Source organism: Anomaloglossus baeobatrachus, chromosome 4 (genome assembly GCF_048569485.1).
Source record: "Anomaloglossus baeobatrachus isolate aAnoBae1 chromosome 4, aAnoBae1.hap1, whole genome shotgun sequence".
Classification (NCBI taxonomy): Eukaryota; Metazoa; Chordata; class Amphibia; order Anura; family Aromobatidae; genus Anomaloglossus; species Anomaloglossus baeobatrachus.
Window position 1 is genome coordinate 502,031,842 of NC_134356.1, and position 13,199 is coordinate 502,045,040.

General features: G+C 48.9%; 1 protein-coding gene across 1 annotated transcript in view; it reads right to left on the reverse strand.

Annotated features, from left to right (window-relative positions):
- Positions 1-13,199, reverse strand: part of SHC4 (SHC adaptor protein 4) — a 135,021-nt gene that overhangs the window by 17,982 nt on the left and 103,840 nt on the right. Inside the window, exon 8 of the mRNA XM_075345806.1 lies at positions 35-200. Coding sequence (XP_075201921.1) covers positions 35-200 — 166 coding nt within the window. The remainder of the gene's footprint in view (positions 1-34; positions 201-13,199) is intronic.

The window sequence follows — 13,199 nt, forward strand, 5'->3', positions numbered from 1 at the left end:
TATTTACATGTCATTGGAAAGTTGGGGGACCAACCTTAAGGCCTTTCTTATCTCCATCACTTCTCATATCTGAGATTTCCACCTGCATCCTTTTATCCAGTAATCCTCCAGCAGGGGGCTCTTTTCCTGGTACCTCATTGTAGTACTCTTGGCCTTTTCTTTCCATTTTCTCAGCTGCGCTATTAGTGCTTGATGCTTCACTAAACACAAAAAAATGCAATCATATCAGTTTGACTATAGTAATACATGTCAAGAAGCCATCATCCATTAGAAATTAAAACCCTCTGTCCATTATTGAATTTCAATAGCTAAATAACGGTGCAGAAAACTTTTCATCCTCACTGTCATTTGTGTGCTATCCTTGTATACATTTTTTTTTTGTGACCTAGATTTGTGATCTGTTTTCGTACAACTACATGCAAAAATATAACTGATGAAATACAGTTTCCTATGGTAATAATGAAAATGTATATGTAGGCTACTTTCACATTTCCTTCATTTTCCCTCAGTCACAATTCGTCGCTTTGAGAAAAAGCTGAATCCTGCAAAATAATTTGCAGGATTCCGTTTTTCGCATAGACCTATATTAACGACAGATTGCGACTGATGGTCTTGCGTTGCTTCCGTCGCGCAACGGATCCGTCGAAAAATGTTTGTCGGCGTCCTTCGCTTGTTATAATGGAAGCCTATGGGTGCAGGATCCATCGGATTCCGTGAAATGACGGATTCTGGTGACGGATCCGTCTTTTAGCAACCGAGCATGCTCAGATGTGTGAAATTCCTTTCTGGTTAGAAAAAAATTCTCTCTCTCTCTCTCTTTCCCCTCTCCGGGATGTGTTCATATAGGTTTTCAATTGCAAATAACCTTTGCCATGGAACATACAGTGGTACAATGAATCCGTTCTTTTACTGGATTCGTCGCATCAGTTTTACCACAATCTAAGACGGATCCGTCGTATCAGTCACACAACGGATTGTGACTGATGGAAAAAAACGGATGTCTGAAAGTAGCCTAAGGGCTCGTGCACACGTTGCGTATTTACATGCAGTTACGCTGCATATTGCACTGCAGCGTAAATGCATGCGTCCTGTGTCCCCTGCACAATTTATGTAGATTGTGCATGAGACGTGTGCACGTTGCTTTTTTGAATGCAGCGATTTGGGTGCTAAAATTTTGACCCAAATTTGTGCACTCTTAAAAGCAACATGTCAATTATTTGTGCGTTCTGGATGCAGCTGCCACTCTGTATATGGTGGGGACAGCAGCCATAGCGCATCAAATTGGCTTTTTTTAACAAAAAATACTGCATTCATTGTGCAGTGTTTCTGCAGCGATTTGAAGCGCACATGTGCTGTGAAATCGCTGCAGAATATTCAGCAGGTACGTGCACATGAGCCCTAAAGCTCAGATCCCACACAGATACCCTCTGTGAGATTTAATTTTTATTACATAGAGTTGAATAGGTGATACTCATCTGAGACTTGTCGGTGATTAGTGCATTTTTTTTCCTACAAACACTCATCTGAACAGCCCTATTGAATTAAATTGGTCAGTGTGTTGGTTGATCTTCATTCGGACAGCACACGTGTATAATACTCTAGTCTGAACGAGCCCTTAGGCTATGTGCCCACGGGAGCTCGCACCTGCGGATATATCCGCAGGTACGGCCGCAGGTTTCCCGCATCTGCTCGCCGGAATCCGCAGCTATTTTTACAGCGAAATAGCTGCGGTAAACCTGCGGACATTCATGCGGATTACCTTCGGGAGTCCGATCTCCATAGTGGAGGGCCGGGGTTTCCTCAGGTAGTTCCGCAGAAAGAATTGACATGCAATTACGTGCGGCTGCGGGACATCCACAGCATGTTCCGCAGCCGCACGTATCCGCAGCATGGACACAGCACTCCCCATGTCCCATAGGATAACATGGGGAGTGTCTGTACATGCTGAACCCTGCGGATGTATCTGGACAATCCAGAAAATCAGTGGATTTTCCGCAGATAAATCCGCAGGTTTAATCTCATGTGGGCACATAGCCTTATAACAATTGAAACTAAGATGGAACTGAAGAACAAAGTCTGTATTCCCAGTTAGTTCTCTTTCAAGCTGGCCAAGCAAGATGCTTGATTGACAGCGGTATTTAAGGGGTTATTTGGCCCTGATCGGTTCCAAAACTTGACTCAGCCGCTGTGTGCAGATGTCAGCTGTCATGTACAGTTGTCACCAGCAGGATTGTCGCACACGGGGCAGCGCTATTCACTTATTCCTCACTGCCGTTCTAAAACAGCAGTAAGGCTATGTGCGCACTTTGCTTTTTACCTGCTTTTTACCTGCTTTTTCAACTGCAGCGTTTAATGGCAAAATGGTTGTGTTCTGCTTTTCAAGCAAAGTCTATGGGAATTTGGTTTTCTTGTCCGCACTTTGCAGTTCAAACTGCAGGCTTTTTGTTGCAGAACTTTGGTCAAAAACTCAGCTTTGCAGGGCAAAACCCAAATGGCAAAAACAATTGTCCTGTTTTTGTTTTTGCCATTTGGGTTTTGCCCTGCAAAGGTGAGTTTTTGACCAAAGTTCTGCAACAAAAAGCCTGCAGTTTGAACAGCATAGTGCGGACAAGAAAACCAAATTGCCATAGACTTTGCTTGAAAAGCAGAACACAACCATTTTGGCATTAAACGCTGCAGTTGAAAAAGCAGCAAAAAAGCAGGTAAAAAGCAAAGTGCGCACATAGCCTAAGGAATCAGTACACTTAACTACTGTTTTAAAACATAATGGTGGTCATTAAGGGGTTAAATGTAGAGAAAACATTTGATCAGCAGTCACTGTTGGTGGTATGCTTCCTTCCCATTACATTGCTTTTCTACACAATTTTATCACATATTTCTTCCTGGGTTACAATGTCGATGTCATTTTTTTGTTAATTGCCACATCTGGAAGGTTTCATGTAAAACCCCTTATCATCTTCCATTACAGCATTTTGTGGCCTCAAAGGATTTCTCGGTTTCTCCACTATTCTCCTTGGAAGATAAAGTCTTTTTTTATGTGATAAAACACAAACACGACTTATTTTAATTGGCAAACGCTCTGAAACCTCTCAGAGAAGCACTCAGCGGAAATGTCTGCATTTTATTTCCCAGAACTGCGAGGGTAGAAAAACCATTTCCTTTCTTTTAACTTGTGGATGTTTTCAATTTGTTCAAGTTCTGATATATTTTACACTTGGTAAATTTGCATTTAGGAAATATGCAAAAAAATGTAACCCACAGAAATGAGCAGTGTAATGATTTTTATATTCTTAATTCTTTTTTGCCTGCAAAAAATTGTTAACTTCTACAAAGCACTAAAGAAATGTTTTCTTACCTAAAATAAGACATGATTTAATATTCGAAAAGGGAACCAGTCAATAGGTTCACGCAGCTCAAACAACTGGAGGCGTGATTGCAGTCAGGTACCAGTTTTTCGGATTATAATCACACTTTTTTCCCCCAAAACTGAGGGTAAAATGGGTGTGGGTTTTATAATCCGTAGGCACAGGAGGCAGGGTCGGCGATACTGAGGGCTTGTAGGAGGGGGTGTCACTACAGTAGAGCGGCTCAGGAGGGTCACAGGATGGAGGGTTGGCGATACGGCAGGCGCCATTATCTGACAGCGGGCGGCAGGCGCCATTAAGTTGCCCATGGTTGACGCAATGGACTTCAAGAAAATAGCCGCGGAGGTGGTGGGTGCACAGACTGGCGCAATCGACTTCATGAAAATGGCTGCGGAGTCCTATCTGCACAAGCGCCACCTCCGTGGCCATTTTCCTGAAGTCAATCTCGTCAACCATGGACAATTCAGTGGAGCCTGCAGTCCACCGGCAGATCAATGGCGCCTGTCACCATGACACCCTGAGACCACAGTATCGCCGACCCTCTGTCCACTGACCCTCCTGAGCTGTGACATCCCCTCCTCCAAGCCCGCATCATCACCGACTCTGACTCCTGTGACCTTCCTGAGCCACTCCACCACCACCGCTCCCCCCTGGTGAGATATTATAAGACGCACTAAGATTATAAGATGGACCCTCATTTTAACATAAAAAAAATGTTTTCCTACTTTCCTCCTCTAAATTTGGGGTGTTTCCAATAATCCGATGTGTCTTATAAAACGAAAAATACGGTATGTTTTATTCTGAAACACTGCTGCATTTCAGATTAAGTATACTTAGGTAAACCGGCCAGGGACTAGTTTGTATCAACTGAATAGTCTGTAGATGGTCCTGGGTTATCTTCGCCGCCGAGCACCAGATGACTTATATGTCTCTCTGTATTTATATATGTGAGCAAGGATGGTTGACCTTAGGGAGATCAACATCCACCACTGCGGAGACACCATCACGTGTTTCTCAACGCAGTGATTCTAGAGCAATGCCCCCTGGTAAATATTCAAAGCAAGAAGGCCTGCGGAGTGAAAGACCTGGCTAGTTTCCTGCCAGCGTTGAGAAACATGTGATGGTGTCTCCGCAGGCCTTCTTGCTCTGTATTTATATAGGGAGAGACTTGCCTCAGTCACAGGGGTCATGCGGGGAGAAGCCATGCTTCCCTTTAAGATTTTGCTTCAAGCAGGTGTTATTGCATATATACTGAAATACTGTTTATTTTGCCTTTCTGATTACAAAGCAACTACTTTAATGGGTATTAGAATAGCTAGTGTGCCACCCTTGCAGCAGTCGGACTGCTCAGATCCGGGGTTTGCTGTGGCTCGAGGGTCCCCGGACCCGGGGCTCAGCGGCCACTCAATTAAAAGGGGGAAAATTTACAAGGGATAGTTTTCGTGACGCCACCCGTGGTTCGCGGTAAGGGGAGTACTGCCGCCGATGGGAGTACCCTAGGGTAGATGGAGTGGGGCAGCCAGATGGTGATCCCTCCATGGGTAGGGGAGGCCCCAGGACTCTGGAGGAAGGTGGCGGATAGTGTTGTGCAGGCTATACTGGCAGGCAGGACGCAGGGAGGGCATTGTACTCACTCAGGTCGTGCAGATGTTGATGCAACCAATAAGCAGACTCTGACACAGAAGTAAACCAAGTCTCTGGATAGCACTGCCACTTTGGGGAGCCCATCCGGGTGTCCGTCCCCACTGGCTTAGTGGTCCGGAGCCTGCCTCCATGCACAATTGTGTAGATGTTCCTAGGTGACCCGTCGGCGTAAAACTGTCAGGGTCCCGCTCCCTTTATTTAGTGGAGCAATTCTCTTGATGGCTGGCACTTGGGATCTCAGTGGGTCGCATAAGCTGGAAAACCCTATCCCCCTCGTTGTGCTGATGCCTTCAATCTCTGAGTGCTTGGGGACAGTTCATAAAGAGACTATCCTCCACAGGTTAATTATCAGGTTGCGTGAAACTACTCCCCGATCCTGTACCCCAGTGCTCGGTACCGGTCCGGTTACGCTCTTCAAAACTAAGTCAGTACATCTTTCTCCAATACCCTGCGACCGGGTCTCCGACTCCTCTGGTCCCAGACCACCGTCTGCGACCCAACCAAGGTCACACAGGGAGCTACAACTCCCTCAGCTCCTCACTCTTTGAGGGCTACTACTCAACTGACTAGATCCCTCCCACCAGTCCCACCCCTAGGCAGGTGACCCTTTTCCAGCTAGACCAACCCACTGGTGTGTCTGACAGGGTGTGGTGTGAGGTGTGGTTAGGATTTGAGTGCTGATGGGAGCAATACCAGTGTGTAAGAACCCAGAACCATGGAGGGTGGGTTCAGCACCATGAGAGACTAGAGTGCAGTTCCCTGTGACACCCTGATGTAGTCAGGGGCATCACATTAGCGTTGTTTGATGAACTCTAATGCTTTTATTTTCTTGTGTCTTGACAGCAGGAAAAATTGGCCAGTGTAAGGATCTGAGTGACTTTGACAGAACAAATTGTGATGGCTAGGTGAATGGGTCAGAGTTTCTCCAAAACGTCTCATCGTCATATCTACATAACTCCAAAATACAGGCTGGGGTGCAGTACTCGGCAACAGCCACGACACTGTGCTATATTCACTGTTTAACTCAAAAATATTTCCAGAATCCATCCTTCCCTCAATTCTCAATCTAAGAAAATGCTAGTACATGCCCTCATAATCTCCTGCCTTGATTACGGAAACATCCTCCTCTGTGGCCTCCCTGCTAACACTCTCGCACCTCTCCAGTCCATCCTTTACTCTGCTGCCCGACAGATCCACCTTATTCCTCACTACTACCGCAACTTCTTCCCTCTGCAAATCCCTCCATTGGCTCCCAATTCTCAACCATATCCAATTCAAACTACTAACACTGACCTACAAAGCTGTCCATAATCTGTCTCCTCTGTATATCTCCAAACTAATCTCCCGATACCCTCCAGCATATAATCTACTGTCCTCCCAAGATCTACTTCTCTCCTCTACACTCATTTGCTCCTCACCTAACCGTCTCCAAGACTTCTCCCGAATGTCCCATCTTGTGGAATTCACTGCCTCAACACGTCAGATTGTCTGCTACACTTGCAAGCTTCAAATGGAACTTGAAAAGTCATCTGTTCAGAAATGCCTATAGTCTCCAATAACCCCACTGCCTCAACACCGCTGGAACTGCCGCCTCACCACTGCCAAAGTTGCCGCTTCATCATTGCCAGAGCTGCTGCCTCACCACCGCCTGAGCTTTCACCTCACAACCGCCTGAGCTGTCACATCACCGCCACCCTACCTACTGTCTCCTCCCCAATATTCTATAGAATGTAAGCCCTAAGGGCAGGGTCCTCTTCCCTCTGTACCAGTCTATCTATTGTAACTTGTATATGTATTTTGTATGTAACCCCTTCTCATGTACAGCACCATAGAATCAATGGTGCTCTATAAATAAATATTAATAATAATAATTTACATCCTAAGGACACAATTGTTGAAAACAGTTGATCAGTAGGGGTACTGGGTGTTATACTTCCACCAGTCTGATATAGGTCAACTATCCTGGGTAAAAGTTATCAATATGATGAGGCCAGACAACCAATTTTAAAATTCATCTCATGTAGCAAAAAAACGGATTTTTGTGTACTCACCGTAAAATCGTTTTCTCTTAGCCATCATTGGGGGACACAGGACCATGGGTGTTGTGCTGCTTATCCGTAGGAGGACACTAAGTAGATGCAAAGATGTTAGCTCCTCCCCTGCAGTATACACCCCCTGGCCCAGCCAGGCTACTTCAGTTTTAGTACACAAGCAGTAGGAGAACAAGTAACAAAAAACGTGAGTGAATACTCATAACAAAAAAGTACTGGGAGAAAAAAAAGCTAAGGCCCAACAGGGCAAAAAGGAGGGTGCTGTGTCCCCCAATGATGACTAAAAGAAAACGATTTATACACAAAAATCCGTTTTTCTCTGACGCCTCATTGGGGGACACAGGACCATGGGATGTCCTAAAGCAGTCCCTGGGTGGGTAAACAATAAACAACGCAACCCAAGGACTAGGAACCAGTCCCAGATAGCCAGGAGCGCCTACTGAGATAGGTGCTCCACTATCATTTGCAGAATTTGACTACCTAGGTTCGCCTCAGCCAAAGCCTGGGTATGGACTCGGTAATGCTTTGAAACAGTATGTAGGCAAAACCAGGTCGCAGCCTTACACCTCTGTTCCACTGAAGCCTGATGCCCAAGAGGCACCAACTGCTCACGTGGAATGAGTCCACAGCCCACGAGGAATGGGCTTGAGTTGCAAGCGGTAGACCTCCTGGATCGCAGAGCAAATCCAGCGAGCCAGCGTTGCCTATGAAGCTGCCTCTCCTTTCTTAAGCCTTTCAGGAATGACGAACAAGGAGTCTATGTTCCTAAAGGAGCTGTCCTGGGTACGTAATATCTGAGAGCCCTCACAAGGTCTAGCGACTATAGAAACCTTTCCACCCTATGGACTGGGTGTGGAGAAAAGGAAGGCAGAACAATGTCCTCATTCATATGAAACGGGGAAGTAACCTTCGGAAGAAAAATCCGGAAGGGGGCGTAGAACCACCTTGTCCTGATGAAAGATCAGAAAGAGTTTGCGGCAAGAGAGTGCTGCCAGTTCCGAAACTTGTCTGATGGACGTAATCGCCACTAAGAATGTTACCTTCCAGGAGAGAAGAGCAAGAGAAGATTCCTTAAGAGGTTCAAAAGGGGACCCCTGGATACCGTCCAAAACGAGATTGAGGTCCCATGGGTCCAGCGACCGTTTATACGAGGAAACTAGATGGGAAACGCCCTTGAGGAAAGTCTTGACTTGCGGATTGCAAGCTAGGCGGTATTGAAAGAATATTGAGAGAGATGAAACCTGCCCCTTAAGGGAGCTGAGGACCAACCCCTTTTGCAACCTGACTGCAAAAAAAAAAAAAATCAAGAATTCTGGGGATCACCAGAGGCATAGGTTGGACATTAGATTCCCTGCACTGGGAAAGGAAAGTTTTCCATGTACGGTGGTAAATACAGGATGAAGGTCGGCTTTCGGGCACTGTACATGGTGGCTTTCGGGCACTGTACATGGTGGAGATGACCGCGGGAGAGAATGTCGCTCTTGTTAAAGTCCAGGTCTCAATGGCCAGGCCATCAGCTTCAGGGCTCTGGAGTTCTGATGGGAAATGGGCCCTTGGGTCAGCAGGTCTGGGATGCTTAAGAGGCGCCATGAGCAATTGTACTAATTCAGCATACCAGGCGCACTTGGGCTAGTCCGGTGCTATTAGTATCACCGGGACTCCTTCTGCCTTGATCTTCCTGATTACTTGCGGCAGCAGGGGCAGAGGCGAAAAACATGTAAGGTAGACGGAAACGACTTCAGGAGACTAGAGCATCCGCGCCAATGCACTGTGGATCACGTGACCTGGCTAAGAACGCGGGTACCTTTGCGTTCAACCGTGAGGCCAGTAGATACACGTCTGGTGTACCCCAGCGAGTGCAGATGTGTGGGAACACTTCTGGGTGGAGAAACCACTCTCCGGCGGCCAGGCCTTGGCGACTTAGAAGGTCCGCCTTCCAGTTCTCTACTCCCGGTATGTGTAACGCTGAAAACACAGACCCCCGTCGATTCGGCCCAGGTGAGGATCCTGAGGACCTCGAGATAAGCTGTCTTGCTGCTGGTACCTCCCTGCCGATTGACATAGGCCACAGCTGTTGCATTGTCCAATTGAACCCGAATCAAACGACCTGCTAGCAGAAGGGGGGAATGACCTGAGCACGAGAAGATCGCGCTGATTTTCAGGATGATTTCTAGGAAGGGAAGACTCCTGGGGCGTCCAACGTCCCGAAGCAGTGTGGAACCAGTACACTGCTCCCCAGACTAGGAGGCTGGCATCCGTGGTCATGAGTAGCCAGTCCACTTGGGGGAGAAAACTCCTCGATATAGAAGAGGACTGAAGCCACCAGCAAAGCACATACCTGACTGAAGGTGTAAGGTGAAACGTTCGTCCAAGGAAAAAGGGGCTCTTGTCCCAGGCAGCTAGAAGCGCAAGCTGCAGTGGGCGGTGGTGTGGCTAAGCGAGCAGCACTGCCTCTATAGCCGCCGCTATCCTACCTAGCACTCTCATACTGAATCGTATGGAGCGAGAGGAGTACGTAGAGGGCAGTGTACCGCTTGTTGTAGAGTGGTCGCCTTGTCTTGAGGGAGAAATATCAAGCCTCGAAGGGTGTCCAGGGACATGCCCAGGGAGGTGACGGATTTTGACGAGACCGGGGATGATCTGACTGGAGTCAGAAGCCGCCCTAAGCGGGATAGGATGCCCACAGAGATCTGCACGCTGGTTGAGCCCTTGATGAGGTCATCTAAGCAAGGCAGAGCAGCCACTCTCCTGGCGTGAAGGGCACTCATGGCGGCCGCCATGACCTTTGTTAAGACCCTTGGTGCTGTGGCAGAGCCGAGAATAAGGCAACAAATGAAAGAAAAAAAAAAAAAGAAGTCCTGAACAGCGAAGCGGAGGAACTTTTGGTGAGCTGGAGCGATGGGTATGTGCAGGTACGCGTCCCTGATAGCTAGGGAGGCAAGGAATTCTCTTTCGACCATAAAGGTAATAATTGACCCTAGGAATTCCATTCTGAATCTCCTTACGTGCACATGTTTGCTCAGGTATTAGAGGTCCAGGATGGGTCGAACTGACCCGTCCTTTTATGGGGACCACAAGGGGTTGGAATAGAAGGCCTTGAACCTCTCGCCGTTCGGAACAGGTACCATCGCCCCCGCTGTTTGGAGGGAGTGGATTGCTGAGGAGAAGGCCTTGCGGTGTTTTGGAGCCTTTGGGGGGGGTTGAGAGAAAAGACTGACCAGGGGATCGGGTCCGGAATTCAATGTGGTAACCGGAAGACACAAGGTATCGCACCCATTTGTGGTCTGATGCAGCGGCCCAGATGGAGGAGGACGAGACTCCTCGGTCTTTGTCTAGACTGTCAGGACAAGGTGGACTCGGGGAGGGCTGAGAAGGTCGGGCCCTGCGTGTCTAGTAAAAAACATCCTGGGCTAGAGTTGGGGGAGGGAGGTACTCTTTTTCTCCCGTGGCATCAGAGAAAAAAAGCCTGTCCAGACAATCGGCAAACCATCGGTCTGGAAAGGAGTACTGTGAGAGGCTTCTTAGAGACAGAGTCCGCTCTCCATTATCGGAACCAAAGGGCCTTACGGATGGCTATGGTATTTGAGGTGGCAATAACTGCACAGGTAGCAGCGTCGAGGGAGGCCTGCATGAGGTACTCTGCCGCCGCAGCAATGTGACCTGTTACATCTGTGAGGGTCTGAGGGAAACTGGTAGTCCTGGTGCCTGTGCGACCCACACGGAAGGGGAGAGGGACCCGCAGCCTCAAGGCGGAGCGATCGAGCTGCTCCACTTGTCCGTCTGTAAAAGACAGGAGGGTCCTTCAGGCAGGCGGGAAGCCGGGTGAGGGTCCATTGAGGCCGGATCGGCCCAGCCCTTAGAGACAGCTAAGCCAAAGGGGTACCGGGACTCCATGAGTTTACAGATACCAAAGCGGCATCAAAAAACTTTCTTTTTTTGAGGTTTCTTCACCCTTTTAAAGGAGACCGCAGGGTCAGTAGTAGTGGATGGGAGATCTTCCACAGCAGAGTTTGGTTGATTGCTGCAATAGGGGAGTCCATCGCAGCTTTATCGCTCTTTGAGGTTGAAACCAAAGAATCATCCCGGTACAAACATCATTCCCCTTCCTCCGGTTCCTCAGAGACCGCGGAACATGTGGGAGAACCATTTTTGTGTACCCCGGAGGGAGAACCATGGGGGTCATGCCCTTTTGCTGATCTGTAACTGGTGAAGCAGAGGGCTGAGTCTTATCAGAAGGACCCTCTATAGAGGTGTCATCAGGCTGGTTTCTGTCCAGGGGCCCCGAGGGGTGTGAGGACGATGTTGCATATCCAGCACCAGGTTCTGGGAACTGTGCCCATTCCGGGGGACTGGGAGCCGTAGGCTCTGGGCTGACAGCAGTTGCTGCAGTGCTGGCGGGGGGAGCTACAGGGGCACCAGACTCACAGAAGGAAGAGGTGCTATCATCTCCTAGTAGCTCAGCGTGGCAGGATACATTAAAAGTCTTATAGTTGTTGCTGTAGTTGTGTAGGGCATAAAGCATGTGACTGCAGCCCCTGGCTGATGAGCCACAAACTCTGATTGTAATGAGGGAGCACTGCTCTGCAGAGCTAATGTGTAAGTGAGGATATAACTCACCCAGAACACTGATGACCCCTCCCCCCCTGCTCCTGAGTCTTAGTTCCTGTGGGAAGGAGGAAGCCAGCTCTGAGAGACGCCCACAGGCTCTGATCACAACGAGAGGTGGCAGAGCTCCTGTGTGAGGAGAGTTACCCACGCTTTCATGAGGGGGCATGGCTTATCGAGTGTTGGAGGGGCGGGGCTTAGCTCCGACAAGAAGGCATGAGAAAATATAATAAACAAAAAAAATGGTGGGAAGGGACTCCCCTTCCCCCCTCCAGCCCTGCACAGCAATGGTGGACTAATGTGCAGGTGAGGATATAGAAAAAACTCTATAAGTGTACCACAGCTGCGGGTGCACTGAGTCCTGGTAGCTCTCCCCCTCCCCCCGCCACAGGTGGAATGCTATGCAGGAGTCTGCAATCAGCCCATGTGAATCCAGTCAGGGAGGATCTGACCTTTGCTCCAATTCCTGTCAGGGAGGCAGTGTGAAGATTCTGACGCCTGCTGTGCCTGGTCACAGAGCGTGTATCAACTCAGAGCCTGCCAGAGGAACTGAGGAAGTTTTTTATCTGCTCTGGAAATCGGAAGGATCTCACCTCATGTGGAGATGGCAGTCTGATGCTTGCTGCCTGGTCACGCTGGTGCGGAGCGTGTATCAACTCAGAGCCTGCAAGAGGGACTGAGGAAGTTTTCATCTGCTCTGGGCTCTGGAAAATCGGTGCCATGAGACCCGTCGTCCAGTGAGTAACAGCCCAGGATCCAGCGTCGCAGGAGGGGGTACGGGGAGGCGACACTCCGCGTTCCCGCCTGTTGATGGTTTTTTGAAATCGGTCCCCAAAGGAAACCATCGCCCTCTAAAAACAAAAAATTCTTGCTGCAGTAGTCTGCACAGATGTGCCTCTTATAGACACTAAGCTAAAACTGAAGTAGCCTGGCTGGGCCAGAGGGTGTATACTGCAGGGGAGGAGCTAACATCTTTGCATCTACTTAGTGTCCGCCTATGGATAAGCAGCATAATACCCATGGTCCTGCGTCCCCCAATGAGGCGTCAGAGAAATGTGTAATTTTTAAGGCTACTTTACACACTGTGATATCGGTCCCGATATCGCTAGCGTGGGTACCCGCCCCCATCTGTTGCGCGACACGGGCAAATCGCTGCCCGTGCCGCACAACATCGCCCAGACCCGTCACACTACTTACCTGCCCGGCGACGTCGCTGTGACCGGCGAACCGCCTCTTTTCTAAGGGGGCGGTCCGTGCGGCGTCACAGCGACGTCACTGAGCGGCCGCCCAATAGAAGCGGAGGGGCGGAGATGAGCGGGACATAACATCCCGCCCACCTCCTTCCTTCCTCATAGCAGCCGGGAGGCAGGTAAGGAGAGCTTCCTCGTTCCTGCGGCGTCACACATAGCGATGTGTGCTGCCGCAGGAGCGACGAACTACATCGTTACTGCTGCAGTAACGATAATCGAGAATGGACCCTCATGTCACCGATAAGCGATTTTGCACGTTTTTGCAATGATGCAAAATCGCTCAT